At 40.4% G+C, this 20540-nt stretch overlaps 1 protein-coding gene across 1 annotated transcript in view; it reads left to right on the forward strand.

The window, feature by feature from the left end:
• The first annotated feature begins 7943 nt into the window (after positions 1–7943).
• LOC139461058 (uncharacterized) overlaps positions 7944–20540 on the forward strand; it is a 36358-nt gene continuing 23761 nt past the window's right edge. Inside the window, exon 1 of the mRNA XM_071242573.1 lies at positions 7944–8054. Within this exon, the coding sequence (XP_071098674.1) occupies positions 7994–8054 (61 nt within the window). The 5' untranslated portion in view covers positions 7944–7993. The remainder of the gene's footprint in view (positions 8055–20540) is intronic.

Below are 20540 nucleotides of genomic sequence, written 5' to 3' on the forward strand. Positions count from 1 at the left end.
AAACTATGCATACATGGACTTTGCTTTCAACCAGACATTTAAGGTCACTTTTTATTTGAAGGAAATAAATTTCCATTGAAATGAATCATGGCGAACTCAATAATACTTTGACCTATTTTTGTATTTATTCGTGTTCGAGTAACCACGTGAAAGACATAATTTTCTGTTACATGTCTTATCCTAAATTCTTCAGCTGGGAGCACGGGTGGCCCAGTCGTCTAAGGGGCCGCAAGAGTTGCGTCCCTTGGGCACGCCAGGAACCTATGAATCTATGGATTCGAACTCCGGTTTCTAGGTTTCTAGGTTTGTCAGCACCATACTTGTGCTCGTGGATTTCACCGAAATGGTAAACGTCTAAGACTTGCATCACTTCGGGCTTTCCTCCAACATAAAGCTGACACGCCGTGATAGAACTGGAATAATGTTAAAACCGGCATTAAACACAACTCACTCACTAATTCCTCAGCTGACCCAAATATTTTGCTTGTGTTTACTGTTTCATTGTCTCAAAAAGAGATCAACGTCATCAAACCTACTGTATCATTTAAACCCATGACGACCCTGGCGGACCGGTTCATTTAAACATTAGGGTCAACAGGAGGCTGTTCTATTTTCGAATTACATAGTGTTCGCAAAATATAAGCACGTAAAAAAATACCTAAAGTTTCCAATGCCAAGACAAATGCGTTATCGACGCATGTCATTGTGCCACTGACTTACAAGAAAAAGCGAAAGAAACTTAATAAACCTTCAGTAAACCCAGTCTTAATAGTTGACGTACTGATTAGCGTTGTTATAACATTAACACCTGTTGCACGGGCTGCGACTGGCATTTGTCGCCGCACGAGACAAATTGCACGGGCAAAACATGCGTTTCGGGACACAGAATTCAGGGAGAGTCGTCTGCTCAATTTACTCTTTGTCCAAACTGGAAATTTTATCAATTGATTTTAATATCATGTAAAATATCACGGGGGTTTCGGGTCAATCTTTTCCCAATAAATTACAATGATAGGCAACATATTAAGGAAGATTCAAGTAAGAATATTCCTAAAAACATTTAAAAACAATATTTGGAAAATTTAGACAGCTACAAATCATTCAAAACATTCATTTTTCAATAAACCCTTCCCAAGTACCATTCTGCCGGGTTGTTTCAGATGCTCAAACAATCCTCTCATAAACAAATCAATGTTTTAACACTGAAAAATATTCAGTGAATTGCTAAATATTCCGTTGACAAATTCAAGGCTTGAGAAAACTGTAAAAATCGATAAAGTGGCAGATCGATTGAAATCAAGGCCGCGTTGGTTTGACTGGCTTGAATCTGTCGCCGATTTAACGAAATGCGGCGAGGCAAAGTTGTTAGTTAGACAGAAACTTTTTATAACGGACGGAAGGGGAAAAGGTGTGCCTTTTAAATTCTTCAAATACAAAACAGTTTTTTTTCCAAGGCAACTAAAACCCTAAAATCTCATAATTGTAGATATTCTTTACAGATGTTTTCAAAGTAAGTGGTTAACACATATTTAATTACACATAATATGTCAAATTCACCAACATAAAAAAATGAGAACATAAATCGTCTTTCATCTGAAAGCGGTCTCTTACAGATAAGAGTCGTATTATTTATTATAATATTAAGCGTCTATTTGTCAAGTGCATGGCACACACACCGCCAGTAAGCTACATCTCCCCTAGTTTACATGCTACTCAAAACGAGTTCCAGAACACCCGATTCTTTCATAGTCCTGTAGTTAAGCTGTCATGCCATGCCAGGTTAACTGTAGTAAATAATATGAAAGAATCGGGTGTCCTTTACTTCTTTTGAGCAGTATATAAATGTGTCACGTGAAAGTACATGCTTTCCACTAATCAGCAATCTCATTCAAATCAGATCGTTTCCTCCGATTGCACTGATCTATGTGAGGACAATGTACCTGTTACATTTGGAAACTTGACAGTATAACCCGCTTGACCCAGGGTTTTAGATGGGGTCCCCAACAACCTATGCTTGTCGTATCAGGCGACCTTATGACCCGGGTTGTCAAATTTGGTTCAATGCGTGTCACTCATGATCACTCACTCATGGACGCCCCCAGTCACGCACGCGTGGACGCACGCACGTAATCACTCACTCGCGTACGCACAGACTATCAAGTCCACAACATCTACAAGTCAGTACTGAAACACCACGCGGTTTCTCTCTCGATAGTCTTAACCGACCATATTTAAATAACGGCCCTTTCTTGTTTCGGGGAAAGATCTTCCGCTCAGTGTGTCTAGATGGGAACGTTTCGCCGTCCAAGCATAGCCTTCATATCGACGCATGTCACCTTGTGTTTGTTTTGACGTTAAGTCGGACACAGGTCAGATGCCTGGCGAACTCCGCGCAGTGCCCACCTATTTCGACAAAACTTTGTGTCCGGCACCACACCGAATCCAAGCGTTGTACAGAGGCGTTCACGCACATAAATAACTGTTGTTTTAATTTGCTGTTAAACAAGCGGGAGAATACTCAAGACGACATTGAAATCGCGCAGCCGATAACAACAGCATGGGTGGATGGTTTTGCTCCTGGGACAGACGACGTGGTGCGTGGACAAATTCACGTAGAGCATGGCATCCACGTGCACCGCGTCACGCTAAACGGCGGTCCCCCTTCAGAGGAAATGGATTCTTCCGATGTACGGGGAACACCTACTGACCGAAAACGCGGTGATCACACAAAACTTTTATTCAGCTGTGTGTACCTATAAAATATGACGTGTTAGAACCATTTCTGCCAAGGAAGGGTTTTTAACGATCTGTAATTCATCTTATATTCATTCTTCATCTGATAGTGTCCTCATCAACAACTCTTTTCTCTGTAAAGACAAATTAAATGAGAACCGACTCTGTCCTTTCAAAACTTGAGTGATCTGGACTTATAAACTGGTTTTAGACACTGGTTAAACTGTATAAAAAGGGATGATTTTAAGGGTTTTCGTTAAATGTTTTTTTTTCTAAGATTTGGACCCGTGAAGATCCGATTAAGAACAGGTCTTCAGCAGCCTATGTTGTTAGAGGCGACAAATGGGATCGGGTGGTCAGGCTCGCTGACTTGGTTGATGCATGTCATCGTATCCCAATTGCGTCGATCGATCCTCATGAAGTCATTCACTGGATTGTTTGATGCAGACTCGAATATTTACAGACGGCCGTCATATAGCTGGAATATTGATGAGTGGGGCGTTGACCAACAAACAAACAAACAAAACCTTTGCGTTTCTTCATGATATCTATAGCTATTACCTATTATCGATTCTATACAAAACGGTATATATATATTCATAGTGCGTGAATTCTTAATGTTACGTAATTGTTACCTAACACATTTTTGTATTTTTTAAGATAAAGGAAATCCCAATCAGCTAAATCGTCATTAGCGGCCGTTGTGTGATTCCAGCCTAAAACAAAAATTAAAATTTGGTCGACTGATTCAAGGTGCAAAAAGACGTTTGCTTCCAAATAAGGAATCGATTTCAGATCAAGGCCTGCTGAGATTGATTGAGCAAATATATTAATCTTTTTACCAGTTGAGCGCCAGCTCCTTCATATCCCGTTCACATGCACTAATGTACATATAGGTGTATGATTGCATACGTTTGTAAATATACATACGCCAGTATACTTGTCATGTGAACGCGTTTACTCATGTGTGTATATTTACACCAGGAGAAACTTTGCATCATGTTTGGAGCATGTGCAAATGTTAATTTAATTTTGCACTTTATGCATATGTTGTAATGTGAACATTAATGTCAACGTAAGAGGATGATTTGCCAACACCAAACAAATTGTCATCAGTTCTGTATTCTAAAGTTGACGCTCTTCAGTATACAGCTATACCAGCTTTGATGCGGACATCTAGTGCTGGGCGGACAGTATTTATGGGGTTTCCAGGAGTCAAAATCTTGTGTATAGATTACATCAAACACATGTTGCTTCATGTGAAGATTTTTGTGAGGTAATTGGAAAAACAACCTTTTCATGGTGGAAGTCTTGAACAGACTGATGAATATATGTGCCTTACACTATTTAATACACCATATTTACACACCTTAGTTAATTGTTTTGTGAACGCATCGTCAATTTACATATACACACGTTTGTTAAGTTACTTGCATGAGTAAATGGTGTGCATGTGAACGGGGTATTAGCGTTACGATACCATTTGACTGTTATCACAGTTCAAACAGATCTATTCTTAATCGAAATCCGTGCCGATTAATCAAATGCAAAGTTTAAAAGAAGCTGACATTCTGTAGGTCAAGGTATGAATATGTGACATCAATGTCAGATACATAATAGTCTTGGTTTGAACTGTATAACTAGGAAAATCTAAAATGAAAATATAGCAAACCAAGATATGCATATATCTCACCCGGCAATATTCCGGCAATATGACGGCGGTTTGTAAATTATTTTAATAATCGAGACTGGACCACGTTTTCGAGTGATGTTTGTCATGAGCATCAATCTACGCAAATGGGTTACGAAGACAATCATGATGCATCAACCATGTCAGCGAGCCTGACCACCCACTCGATCCCGTCATTCGACTCTTACGACGAACATGGGTTGCTGCTGACCCATTCGAACCCGGATCTTCGCGGGGGACAAGCATGGGTTGATAACGACCAATTCAAACCCAGATCTACACGGAGTACAAGCATGAGTCGCTGACGACCAATTAAAACCCAGATCTACATGGAGTACAAGCATGAGTCGCTGACGACCAGTTCGGACACGGAACTTCACGAGGGCCAAGCATGCGTCGCCGAAGACCAATTCGAACCCGGAACTTCACGAGGGCCAAGCATGGGTCGCCGAAGACCAATTCGGACCCGGAACTTCACGAGTGCCAAGCATGGATCGCCGAAGACCAATTCGGACCCGGAACTTCACGAGGGCCAAGCATGGATCACCGAAGATGAATTCGGACCCGGAACTTCACGAGGACCAGGCATTGGTTGCTGCTGACCCATTCTAACCAGGATCTTCACGGGGTCAAAGCATACGTTACTGACAACATATTCGAAAACCCGGATCTCCCCGGGGACAAGCATGTGTCGCTGACGACCTATTCGAACCCGGATCTTCACGGGGGTGTAAAGTAACAAGACAAGATATTGACTGACTCATTTCATGGTTGACATTTGAAAGTTCAGGGCATCCAATTCTTGACTACAACCGCAGATTAAAAAAAAAAACCAACATGTTTATTGTAAATTTAAATTTAAATGTTATCAGTATTTTTCTTTAAGTACTCAAGGTGAACTCTTAGTGACAGACATGACGTCAATCAGGAATGTGATGGCAAACTGACATAGACAGATAGACAGATAGGTGTGCACTTAAACAGATAAACACACCTACACTGTATATAGAGACGTCACCACGCGAGTGTGTTTTGGGATGGTAAAAATCCTGTATTCGAAATAAATATTATATTTAACGATAGTGTTTATCTCAAAAATGGGATATTTACCATCCCCAAGCACACAAGCGTGAGAGCAGTTTTATCATATATTGTCATTCTTAAATTCTGGTCACGAAAACAGTTTTTTCACCTCTCACAAACGATACTTAAAAATTGCAGGTTTTACTGAAGCGTGCGCATTAATATATTACATAAGGTCAGTGATAGGTCGGTCGGATAGTTACAGCAGTCAATAACGCTGAACGTGAAAGTTGCTATTTAGACGGGTGGCGTAACTGCATACAGGCAAAATACTCTTGCATACACGTAATGTTTCAATGTCGGTGGACCCGTGAAGATCCGGGGGAGATTTGGTCTTCCGGCGCGCTGCGATGTAACAGTGAGGCCCGACCTTAAGACGACAGGGCCGCCAGTCTCCCTCGAATCTGTGAGAAGAAACCCCAAAGGGAGGGATAGACATTTATCACTTTGGGGAAACCCACGTGCGCGAATAATGCAACGAACACCAATGATCTCAGGATTCGAACTCACTCGTATGGCCCTGACATTGAATTATGACGCGCTATACAACAGAACCAACCGTTCCTATGGCGACAGATATGAGAGGAACAATAGGCGACCTTTAGACTAAAGCTGTGTAAAGTGAAGCGCATGATGGAATATATCCATGGGCCGATTTCAGTATCCATCGATGGCAACTTAGGATATCAATAGATTATATCGATGCCGCACTACGTCACCAATAGTGACTATAGACCTAAGGCTCGTGAAGATCCGGGGTAGAATAGGTTTTCAGCAACCCATGCTTGTCGTAAAAGGCGACGTACGGGAGCGGGTGGTCAGGCTCGTTGACTTCGTTGATGCATGTCATCGTATCCCAATTGTTTGGATGGATGCTCATGATGTCAATCACTGGATTGTCTGGTCCAGATTGATTATTTACAGACCGCCTCATATAGGTAGAATATTGCTGAGTGTGGCGTTGAACAACAAACAAACAAATCAATGTCATTGATTAACTTTTGTGTCAGTTCATCTGTTGGCCCTCTGGAGAAATCGGCCTTTGCCAAAGGGAAGCTACTCTAGTCTATGAGACGTCACGTTTGTTCATATAAATTAGAGTCTGTCTAGCCTATCATAACGTTACGAAACAGCTGCGAAATGCACCCAGATGTGTCACACATCGACAAGGAAAAACTGGTAAAATATTTTGGCCAAAATACAACAGTCTGTTTTAAATTCGGTCGACATGCACATGTATGGAAACTGATCCGGTTGGCGTTTTTAATGACATTGCTTTGCAAGTTGTGGCTCCAGAGTTGCCTAGATTTGTAGAGGGTCTCAGCTACGTCCTTGTTGGACACTGAGTTTCGGTATCTAGACTTTTATTTTGACGATGATGACATTTACCCGAGTAATTTGTAGAAAGAACTCCGATGGTCAATCTTGACTCGATCGGAGATAGACAAGGGCGTTTGTAAACACTGATACTGGTACCCACCTAACCTCGTATGTTTGTGTATTTATCCGTAAAAGACACCAACGCATGGTTTGATCTGTTGGTGTTATCCTGCCAGGAACCTACCCATTAGGTGATACAATGACAGAGACCAGACAAATAGACGGGCGGATGAACAGGCAGGTAGACGGAGACCCACACAGACAGACACCCACGGGAAAAAATACCTAAAAAATCAAATATAGCTTATTTGCTGTCAAATGTCATATCATAAAGGACGTCATACATAGAGACCATCATCACGCTGACAATCCGGGCTCTATTCCCATCATGGTTCCAATATTGGTGCCAATTTTTGGAATCTCCGGTCTTCATTTGGCTGTATAATTGTAAAATGCGTCGACTCTCCTAATTAATACACTCGCTAACCCATGAATGTATACGGAACAAAAACGTGAGGGATCGTGATCTTTTATGAAATTGTGTGCTCAGACTTCACTACAAAAAAGGTATCCCAAAAATAATATTACTATTAACATTTTTGGTCAGTGTAGTCTGCTTCGCCGCATGAAAGTCCATTTGTCACATTTTTGTGTCTGGAGCAAGTAACCCACTTTTGGTACATATGTAATATCACATCGACCCCCTCACACACATATTTTGGGGCTCCTTACATTGAAAGCGCGGGTCCCATTCCCCACATGGGTGCACAGTGTGAGGCATAATTCTGGTTCCTCGTCGTAACATTCTTGAAAGAAATACTAAACGCGGGTTAAAACTATACTCATTCACTCACTGACACACACACACACAAATTCGCATCGGCCAACAGCCAACCTCACCAACACGCTCAACTCGATCAAACTCCCTTGACCCGAGTCAGCTCAGCGTTGGCAGATCTCCAACAGAACACCGATAACACTCACAACGAACCCCTCGTAAGGCGGCGCAGAATCTTTAAATCGGTGGCAGTAAACAATCAACAAAGATGAGGGGTGTTGATCGCGTTCTCGTCCGCGGCTGACACATCCAGGGGACGCGCTAGGGGGATGCTGACGCACTTGGGGATAGACATGGGGCTGCGGCTGCTGTTGGTCGTTGTTATTCCAGGTAAGAGGGAAAAACGGTCAAAATAGCAGGCGGGATAGGAGGCTCGGTAAAACCGACCGGTAAAAACACTGTACTATTCTTTGGGATTTGACAATAAAAACCTTTTACGGTTAAAAAGATAAATAGTTTTATTTTGGGGATTTGGTGACATTTAGATTTGAAGTGCGTTTATGCGTTTCGCGGTTGGTTCGTGGAATAACCAAGGGTTATTTTAATCGGCAGTTTGCAATCGTGTGTACACGTATTTATGATGATATTGCAATTGATGAAACTGATGATGGTCAGTTTGTAACAATAATGATAATAATAATAATTAGTGGTTTTGTATCGTCCAAAAACTATACTTCTAGTCCATGCCTTGTTATCTCGTTCAAAAAACACAATTCGCTATTATTTCTTTTTTTAAATATCCGATTTTCATTTGCATAATTGTAAAGTTGCTGTCTTCGGCAATAAACAACATTCACGCTCATTCTCACTTATAATGTTGGAATAATAGGCTGATTTCGAAATTAACGTATGGACAACCCAACCATTGAGATAATAATCAATTCTTTAATACTGTTTAACAAAGGAAAAGTTGAACTGATATGAATCCAACATTTGCACCTAAGTGATCGTAACTCACATTGATTTTGAATTGTAGATAACCTCCACATTAACCATCATCTTTGAGTAAAACGTTTTTAAGAAAAGTTATATACAGATATCCCTTTAATTCACCAGAGTTCATGAGAGTTAACGGTTAATGAGATTGGAGGTCACAATGTTTATCTCGTTGCTTGTCTGTTTCTTTCACACGAGTTTTACTGTTAGCATAAAAACTTTGTAAAATCATTGTGTTAAAGGGCAGCGCCTTCCAAAAAACATTTACACGAACTGACGCGACATCCACCATGCCCGAGCTGTCTGACGCATTCCCCATAATCGTTACTTCGCGACGTTTTATATAGTTTTTTTTTGTTTTTTTTTGTCTATGAAAAATTAGAGGTGAGTTTGACCCTAGAGATCCGAGATGGATTTCCAAAATGGCCGTCCCCGGTGTTAAATCTCCGTCTTCCCTGGTGCTGTGATTGTTAGATTATCGAAGCCAAATTAAATCTTTCTAATTATCAAATTATTTCCTTTCGTCAGCATTTTTTTTATACATGTTTGTCAAAGTAGAAAAGAATATTATGTTGAAAAAACGATTAATTTGTTTTACGTCATTTGTAGCATATATTTGATGATGTCATCTCTAAAATGTCAATATGAGGGTTTTTCCATTGGGCACGCCAGAAACCTATGATTGTGGGTTCGAATCCCGGTTCGCCCCGATTATGTTTCTAGGTCTGTCAGCACCATACCCGTTCTCGTTGGTTTCACCGAAGTGGTAAACGTCTGAGACGTGCATCACTTCGGGCTTTCCTCCCACATTAAGCTGACACGCTTTGATATAACTGGAATACTGTTAAAAGCGGCGTTAAACCCAACTCACTCACACACTCATACGTCGGTATATGAGTGCAATGACGTCAAGCACACCCTGTCTATTTTACTGCATGTATATTGATTTGATTTTATTCATAGTGTCTCACAGATCATAAGTGGCCGGATGTTGTATTACAAACGTGTCTCATATGTATTTTATATATGTTATAACACTCTCTCTAAACTCCTGCCTTGATTTCAACATTTGTATATACCTGACGGCCTAGACAGCCACTCTTATCAGTAGTGTACATGTATGATGGACGAGATTGGATATAGTGTTATCACCCCACATGCATGTAAGTGCGAGACAGAGTTTGTTTTGTTAGTTTGTTTCATCGAGATAGCGATAATACGATGCGACAGCACGAAAGGACTCTGTCGATTCACAATATCACTTTATTGCATGCATTATCGCAATGTCGCTTTATAAGGTAAAGGTAAAAAAAAAGTCTTCAGCTACCCATGCTTGTCGTAACAGTCGACTAACAGGATCGAGTGGTCAGGCTCGCTGACTTGGTTGATGCATGTCATCGTATCCCAATTGCGTAGATCGATGCTCTTGCGATCAATCACTGGATTGTCTGGCCCAGACTCGGTTATTTACAGACCGCCGTCACATAGCTGGTATATTGCTGAGTGCGGGGTTAAACAACAAACATACAAATTATAAGGTAGAGAAAAAATACACTGGGATATAATTTGGATCATGTAATAACATGATCGTGTGTACCTTCGATACTTTCTGACATACCGTTATAGTATACATATGGAGATACAATACTACATTTGTCTTATTGAGTGCGCCACACATGAAAATATCAATGTTGTCAGGTGACGACAAAAGTAAAACATTTTTTTATTCGTTATTCTTTGTCATTGTCAAGAGTACAAACATGCGAAGTAAAATTTACGCATGTATTTATCTTTATTAAGATATAAAAGATAAAACAAACAATGTCTTGTGGGAACATAATGGCCCTTCTCGGCCATCATAGTTACGTAAGTTAGTTGTGGCTGTGACCCGGCTGAGTCATTTCTAGAAACAGATAACTACCCTGGTTGTAATCTTGACTCACTCTGAATATATCTATTTACCCATCCGTCCAAAACCAAGTGCCAGTGCGTTCTTATTAATCCGTGATCGTAGGTTGTGCACGAATGCATGTATTTTTTTTGGCGCAAACAAGGTAAACTGAAGTTTAATGTAGCTGTTGTTCGGTTCGGAAATTGTTTTCCGCCACAGTATAGTCCTGGGTATGGCCCACAAAGCCATCGTAGCGCTACGACTGTTGTAAGTCTTTATTAAAGTATGGGAATTACGATCATCTCAGCGCTAAGCTCGCTTTGTGGAACGGGACCTTGGGTTCTGGTCCACAAAGCCATCGTAGCGCTACGACTGTCGTAAGTCTTTATTAAAGTATGGGAATTACGATCATCTCAGCGCTCAGATCGCTTTGTGGAACGGGACCCTGGGTTCTGGTTCACAAAGCCATCGACTGTCTACGACTGTCGTAATTCAGTGTTGAAGACTTACAATCGACTCGCACGAAGATCGTTTTGCGGAAGAGTCCCTTTACACTCCTCGTAGTTTTAAGATGGCGGTGTGTCATAGCTCCTTGCTATATGCCAGTCATGCATGCATGTGAATAGCCAACTCTGGAATACGAAAACTAGTGCTTTTGGACATGAGCACACATCAATGTCTTTGTCTTTGACACACTAATTGTGTAACAGATTGATGCAACCCGATTGTATTCGACTCTTTCGAGACGATTCTGTTTTTTGCACTCATCTATATTTTATATATGACTGCGGCTTGTGAATAATCGTGACGAGAGTATGGTTTTTCGCCGCTCTTACCAATATTCCAGACGGGGGACACCAGAAGTTGGCTTCACACATTGTGACCATGTGGGATCTTGACCAGACAGGCCTGAGATAAATAGTGATAAACGTCCCAGGGCTATAAACACACTGTACTAAGGAACAAGAATATTTTCCACCGAGGAATCCTCACAGGGACTATACACGCTTTGACTACGCGAGACCAATCGTTGTCGGGAATCCGCGGAAGGGAACAGTCCGGAAAATGTATGCATATACAGTCGAACCTCGTTGTCTCGAACTTGTGTGTGTCGAATTCCCGACTGTCTCGAACTCATAATATTTCCCTGATGTCTCGAACCACGGGTCTCTCGAACCCTGGGTAACTCGAACTTTTTTCCAGGTCCCCACGACTTCGACACAACGAGGTTCGACAGTATTCACAAAGTTTCTGTTCCTCGCATAGCTTAGCCCTGTGTAAGAATAACGCAACACAATGTTGACATTGTACATACTCCCTCGTAGATAGCCCCAATATATCGGTTGTGTTTACACCTGACACCTAAATAAAAAATATACCTTTTTTATAGATAAGATGATCGGCAACGCGGCCTCTCGCGTGACAAGTACAAACACAGTAATGGCTTTGTTGTCAAAGATGTAAATAACTGGAATAGGGATAAAACCTACATGTAAACAACGACATTTATGTCAGCGTATTTGAAATACCTTTGTTTAGGTTTCCGGAAGGTCTAAACCGCACAATAAACAACTGCTCAGCTGAGAATTATGTTTATTGTTAGCTTAAATGTTTGCTTATATATAGCAGGGACCGTTTATGTAAAAGCCTTCGTACCAATGTCTTACAGCCAATAGCCTAAAAATAATTTTTCCATTTTCCATCACTTTTTTTTAGAGGTAAACATGGATAAGATAACATATTTGAGGCCAATGAGCTAATCCTTTTTTTCATAGATTAACAAATAGGTTTGCGTTACAAGCCTTTCATCAAACACACGATGGCTGAGAATATACTTAATTACGTGGTGGATAGGTATTCTCTGGTTGAATTTCGATTTGAGTGTTAGGTTGTAACCAACCGGGTTATCACGTCGGCCTCATGATAATATATTAGGCAATCATTCGTTGTGTGAGTCGTCAAGAACTTTTATTTAGTAAGAGGGAGTAGAACAGTTTGGTCGGTGTGTATGGATTAAACAGGCAAACTCGAATGTTTACAATGGCTGGATTCCATGTGGCGGAATAAACAAATACATGTTGTTTTCATGTTGATAATAGAATTAAAAAAAATTGCAAATGACTATACTTTGTATGTTAATCGCCTTGTTTATATATTAATATTCATAAAAAAATGTTGATGTGTGGTTGAATTAATTTTCATGATGTGATGAGCGTATTTTGTCGTATTCTTAAAACACATTAGGGGCGGTCGGGTAGCCTAGTGGTTAAATCGTTCACGCCGAAGACCGGGTTCGATTCCCGACATGGATACAATGTGTGAAGCACATTTCTGGTGTCCCCCGCCGTGATATTGCTGGAATATTGCCAAAAGCGGCGTAAAAAGATACTCACTCACTCAATTAAAACACATGATACACTATCACTAATACACTGTCACTGATACACTGTCTTTGATACACTGTCACTGATATACTATCACTGATACACTGTCTTTGATATACTGACACTGATATACTGTCACTGATATACTGTAACTGATACACTGTCACTGATATACTGTCACTGATATACTGTCACTAATACACTGTCTTTGATACACTGTCACTGATACACTGTCACTGATACACTGTCACTGATAATCCGTCACTGATACACTGATACACTGTCACTGATACACTGTCACTGATACACTGATACACTGTCACTGATACACTGTCACTGATACACTGTCACTGATATACTGTCACTGATACACTGTCACTGATATACCGTCACTGATATACTGTCACGGATATACTGTCACTGATACACTGTCACTAATACACTGTCACTGATATACCGTCACTGATATACTGTCACTGATATACTGTCACTGATACACTGTCACTGATATACTGTCACTGATACACTGTCACTAATACACTGTCACTGATATACTGTCACTGATACACTGTCACTGATACACTGTCACTGATACACTGATACACTGTCACTGATATACTGTCACTGATACACTGTCACTGATATACCGTCACTGATATACTGTCACTGATATACTGTCACTGATACACTGTCACTAATACACTGTCACTGATATACCGTCACTGATATACTGTCACTGATATACTGTCACTGATACACTGTCACTAATACACTGTCACTGATATACTGTCACTGATACACTGTCACTGATACACTGTCACTGATACACTGTCACTGATACACTGTCACTGATATACTGTCACTGATATACTATCACTGATACACTGTCACTGATATACTATCACTGATATACTGTCACTGATACACTGTCACTAATACACTGTCACTGATATACTGTCACTTATACACTGTCACTAATACACGGTCACTGATACACTGTCACTGATACACTGTCACTGATACACTGTCACTGATACACTGTCACTGATATACTGTCACTGATACACTGTCACTGATACACTGTCACTGATATACCGTCACTGATATACTGTCACTGATATACTGTCACTGATACACTGTCACTAATACACTGTCACTGATATACCGTCACTGATATACTGTCACTGATATACTGTCACTGATACACTGTCACTAATACACTGTCACTGATATACTGTCACTGATACACTGTCACTGATACACTGTCACTGATACACTGTCACTGATACACTGTCACTGATATACTGTCACTGATATACTATCACTGATACACTGTCACTGATATACTATCACTGATATACTGTCACTGATACACTGTCACTGATACACTGTCACTGATATACTGTCACTTATACACTGTCACTAATACACTGTAACTGATACACTGTCACTGATATACTATCACTGATATACTGTCACTGATACAATGTATCAGTGAGTGAGTGAGTGAGAGAGTATGTTTATACGCAGCTTTTAGCAATCTTCCAGCAGTATCACGGCGGGGGACACCAGAAATGGGCTTCACACATTGTACCCATGTCGGGAATCGAACCCGGGTCTTCGGCGTGACGAGTGAACGCTTTAACCACTAGGCTACCCGACCGCCCCCAGTATATCAATGACTGATTCCGACTGAATGTTTCAGTATTAAATGTCGTCACATCAAGTATGAAGGGATAATATTAAGTGTTCGTTATGCCGAGGGTCGAGTGTGGGGATGTTCCATGTATACAGGGCGGTCGGGTAGCCTAGTGGTTAAAGCGTTCGCTCGTCACGCCGAAGACCCGGGTTCGATTCCCCACACAGGTACAATGTTATTCCTCACATCGGCGCAAAACTCACTCACTCCAAGCACCAAAGCTGAAAACATTTTCGTTAACAATTACGTGAGGTGTAATTTATCAGCGCGGACTGAAATGGGAACAGTTGGAAGAATTCGGTTTCAAAATAGGGTTACCGATAACGGGTTTGTTTTAATGTTGTTGAAACGATAAGACTTATCTGCTTCACAACTCTGAGATTCAACGCTATGGAGGTGACAAATGAAGTAACGCTCTACAGTGTTACATTGTGCCTTGACCTGACTTTAAAGTACCTGGTCGACGTCGTTGTTGCATCCAGTGACATCTTTATGGAGGTCAAATTAGCAGAACACAATCACTAAACGGTACACCCCGGATATCACGAACTCTCCCACATATTCCTTGTTTCAAAACTATCACAAATTGTTCGTTATATCTGAAGTTCTTCACATAACATTAATAACAATGATAGCCACAATATTAACAAACCTATGGAATTATATTTATCTGTGATGTACCGAGTATTCGTTTTATTCGACGTTCTATTTTTCACATGAATATTAGCAAAAACAAAGGAATTAAAATTGGGTTTTGCTATAACCAAATACAATGGTCGTTATAGCCTAGTATTTGTTATAACTGAAGTTCGAATTAAGGGAGTAGTCGTAATGTCCGGAGCTGATTTCATACTTACAGGCGTGCATACATCATAATAGGATCAAGTGGGGGTAAAAAATGTCACCTCCAAAAAGAGGGGGGTCCTTTTTGACCTCATCTTGATATACATATGTATACATTCCTTTGCGCAAGGCTGGCATTGTCCTCCCAAACGTAACGCATTAAGTAACAAAAAATAATCCTCAACTAACTGCATCGTGGCTATGAGATACATGCTTTTCATGTCCGTGTGTTTTATTGGGGAATCATATGTTTGTTTCTCGAGTTGATTCTGAGGTCTAGAAACGCGCCAAGGCGGACCCACTGCAGTGTGTTTGTGTTTTCTAAGACTTATTTTTATCGTAATACTTCACGTGTTCTGCTATGTAAACCTTGCCCCTTGAAATAATCCAAATCACACGAAGAAAAACCAAGTCAGATTGAAAACAAACTTGATTCATCTTTAATGCAACAACGATCCACAAATAACCTGACTCAATGTAGTTAAATCGCCATCCTGACTTCTCAAGGGTGTGAAATATGACATAGTTATCTGACAATGCGAATGAATATTGTCCTTGAAACAAAAAAACTGTCACGCTAAAAGCACGTCACACAGGTGTATTATACCTCCCGGTATGATTAACGCAATAACCATGATTAAACCCCGGTCACGAAGAGGCCACGAGTTTGTTAAAGCCTATGTATCATATTTGAATCATTACTGCTAACCCGTAGACTTTTAATCGTTTGCGTGAGATGCCCACTTATTTTGATTAGATGATAAGCGCAAATTTGAAAAACAAAAATCGTACGCTAAAATACAAACATCTTAACCCCCATCCCCCTAGCCGGATCTTCCCTAGATGTTCCGACAAACAACGAACGTGATTTAAAAACGTTAGAATCAATACTTAAATATTTGTTGGGCCCAGCGTGGCACCTTGATTCAGACCATTGTTGACGCTCGTTAAACAGACGCAACTCACTGCAAAAACCAGTCATCCTATACATAGCTTAGTGGGCGAGTTTGTGGTTAGATATGGGGGGGATGCCAGGTCCCTGAGCCAACTTAATAATACCTCCTTTAAGAGGGTCTGTATGTGCGAAACCCCTTTTGTGGGAGCGAGTGCTGAACGTTATGACCTCTTGGTCAGCCGGGTCATTCCGTTAAGAAGAGTGTGTTGCCAGTAATTAAAGAAATGGTTATTGACAGTATCCTCAAAATTCCAAAAATATTTCCTCAAAATATGCCATGCCATCGCTTAGCAACATAAGTCAATCAAGGTAGAGGGATGTACCAATACCGCTGTAAAAAGAACTTTGTATCTGTGTAAAATGACCGATCTTGATAAGCATATTTACATAACATTTTTAAAAGCTATCATGTCAAAGAAATAAGAAATTTGTACGTCTCAAACCATTAAACAAAATACTTAAATATTATATACACAACTTATCTGATTACAGTTAAACCATACTAGTACGGAAACCTTGTAGTCCGGCCTAGCGAGTTGCGAAATGTTGTTGAAAACTGTTCTGAATGCTGTAACCCAAACAAACAAACAAACACACACACGCCTCTTAAGAGGAGTAGAATACGCAGCGGACTGAGACAAACCGCCAGTCTCCATGGGGGACAGCTGTAATGACATACAAACAAGATTAAGTATGGGGAAACGTTTTATTTGAAGAGTGAGTGAGTGATTGGGTGACATACAAACAAGATTAAGTATGGGGAAACGTTTTATTTGAGTTAGTGAGTGAGCGACATACAAACAAGATTAAGTATGGGGAAACGTTTTATTTGAAGAGTGAGTGAGTGAGTGAGTACATTTGATATAACGATATTTGATACATCCTGCTAATTGGACCTCCATGACCTCCATGAAGTTATCCCTGGATGCAAGAACAGAGTCAGGTCAAGGCACAATGTAACACTGTAGAGCGTTACTTCATTTGTCACCTCCACAGCGTTGAATCTCAGAGTTGTGAAGCAGATAAGTCTTATCGTTTCAACAACATTAAAAACCCCGTTATCGGTAACCCTATTTTGAAAGCGAATTCTTCCAAATGTTCCCATTTCAGTCCGCGCTGATAAAATACACCTCACGTAATTTTTAATGAAAATATTTTCAGCTTTGGTGCCTGGAGTGAGTGATTGAATGAGTGAGTGAGTGTTAATTACAACTTGACCGCCGGGCAAAGGAAAGACTCAAGTTTTCTCTTGGTTTTGACCAAAAATTGCAAACGTTACTTGGCTGAAAACAGTCGCCGAAACACTGCAAACACAAGGTCCAAGACACAACTATGATACCTGTATTAAATACATCACCATCGAATAACCATCCCTTGTTGTTCTGTTTTAGGCACCATCAAACAAGGGTGTATACATTCTGAATATGATGGTTACGTATTTGATAGGGGTATCATGGTTGTGTTTCGGTAACTGTTTTCTGCCTAGTAACGTTTTGATAATGTTTGTAATGTTTTGGGTGAAATCCATTTTTCAAGTGTATACATTTGACCGGCAGGTTACTACGATGCGAGGTACCCTGAGCACAACGGTGCAAGATTTGAACCATCACACTGTATTTACACGGGGCCGAGTAACAATAATTAACTTCCTAGAATCCTGTGTTGGACAGAATGACCTTGAGGATCCCCAGTGTCTTGAAGACAGTTTGTCGTTTCATTTACAAAAAACCCAACAATCTCAGCGTTAACTCATATACTTAAACACAGACTTACGACAGTCGTAGTCACTGGCTCCATTTTGCGGTAGTATCGCGATGACTATTATACTCCAGTACTAGCATATACTTACGATGTTCGTAGCGATAGGTGCCCGTTCTTCAAAGTGACCTCAGCTCTAAGATGATCTTAATTAACGAACCTACACTTACCTCCGACAGCTGTAGCGTTTAGATCGCTTTGTGGAACGAACCCTGCTCTATGATAGATAATCCTGCAAATAATCGAGTTTTCATATGGCAAACCATTATTGTGGACGATGTTACCATATGTTCCCGTGTTAGTGCGGGTGAACACTTGCTGTGCCTTTGAATGTGTTTGTGATGCTCATATTGTCACCTACTGTATGTGTGTCATGTGTCACCTGTGTTTACAGACAGATCTCAACTAGCCGATAGTTCTTATTTTGTCGTGCAGCACAAACATGCCTAAAGACAAACCCTTCCGAATTCTCAACTGTTGGATGTTTTTGTAAATACATTTTTAGCAAGATGGATGCTAAGTAAGCGAGATTTTTTTCCTCAGTTAACCGAGATTACAAATCATAAAAATGTTTGTTTGAATAACCGATTTATGAAATTAATCGAACTGGAAAACAATAAGGTCTTTCTTCCAGTAAAAAGAACAAACACTGTGGCAATGGCAAATTGTTACGAGGCGAGAAGATGCATATGATAGAACAGTAAATAATGTTTGCATAATAATCAAGCATAAATAAGAGTGATGTAATATGCTGATGTGTTTCGGGGGAACGTCCTAAGTGCAGATAAATATAAATTTAAAAACTATTTGTAAATTTATTTCAATTGATGTTGGAACAATTCCAACGAGGTTTGTGGCTTGCGTCATTTTATCTCGGTCATACATTCACAGTGTACGTTCACTTTCAGGTCGGCACGTACTAACGTTTGATTACCAATATCATTTAAAACAACAAGCGCACAGCTCCTACGGAACACCAAAAAGTCAACATTTCGTGAGGAATCTGGGGTAGACTTGATTGTTATGCTGGTTGTAGGGGGACTAAATGGATCGGGTGGTCAGTCTCGGTGACTTGGTTGATTGCGTGTCATTGTACCCCAACGGCGTGGCTCGTTGCTCACAATATCAATCACTGGTTTGTATAGACCAGGCTCGACTATTTACAGACCGTTTTATACCTGTAATAGTATTCAGTGTTGTTAACGAAATTGCGTATTGCGAAAGATAAATCTATAGCTATCTTGTGACGATGTTGTGAAGAATAAAATTACCTAGCGCAATTCGACCCGTGAAGATCCGGGATAGAATAGGTTTTCAGCAATCCATGCTTGCCGTAAAAGGCTTAGATACATGTCGTAAGAGGCGACTAACGGGGTCGGGTGGTCAGGCACGCTGACTTTGTTGATGCATGTCATCGATCCCGATTGCGTGGATCGATGCTCATGATACCAATTCCTGGATTGTTTGGTCCAAACTCGATTATTTACAAACCGCCGTCATATAGCTGGAATACTGCTGAGTGCAGCGTAAAACAACAAAACAACCATCAAGTCTGCGACTTTGGCCTACCATATGAGGCCAGCATGATTGACAGGCAATGCTATAACTTCCTTATTCCAATGACCAGAGTCCAGTCATACGCTGTATCGCGACAGGGTATTTATCCAGGAGGAAGGTCACAATATTGTACACGACACCGCATGAAATGCAGACAAATGCAATGTTCAGGTGCCTTATTTTTAAATCAGTTAGAATCAAAACAGACAGAACCAAAATCTGCATTCACCAACAAAAGACAGTATTTTCCAATTCTTGTAGTGTTATAGTGTTATGACATTGTGTTATTGAATTGTCTTACTGCATGCTGCCATTACATTGTGTTATTGCATTGATATTGTGGTGTCTTATTGCATTGTGTATTGTATAGCGTTAATGCACTGTATTATTGCATTGTGTTACTACATTGCATTATTGCATCATTGTATTGTGTTATTACATAGAGTTATTCAGTAGCGGTTATTTAGTAGAGTTTTCTATTCAAAAGTGTGCGGAGTATAAAACTGTAAAGTTAATGGCATAACCGTGACCTGTTGTCGATTTCATATGCGGGGAATATACACTAGTTATATAGATATACATTGAAAGTAACCCTGAAGGTATTACGATATATAACATGTAGACATCTCTAGATATCTAGGCTTAAAACACGACGTGACATTATCGCAGACTGACGTCATATGTGTATGACCTTATATGACAATGTGATTGTACATTGCGGCCAGCAAATAAATAACGTGTGGACCTGCCATAGATCAGATTCCTACAAATATATATGTTGTACTATATATGT

The sequence above is a fragment of the Haliotis cracherodii genome, unplaced genomic scaffold (genome assembly GCF_022045235.1).
Source record: "Haliotis cracherodii isolate W230 unplaced genomic scaffold, xgHalCrac1.p SCAF_14, whole genome shotgun sequence".
NCBI classification, from domain to species: domain Eukaryota; kingdom Metazoa; phylum Mollusca; class Gastropoda; order Lepetellida; family Haliotidae; genus Haliotis; species Haliotis cracherodii.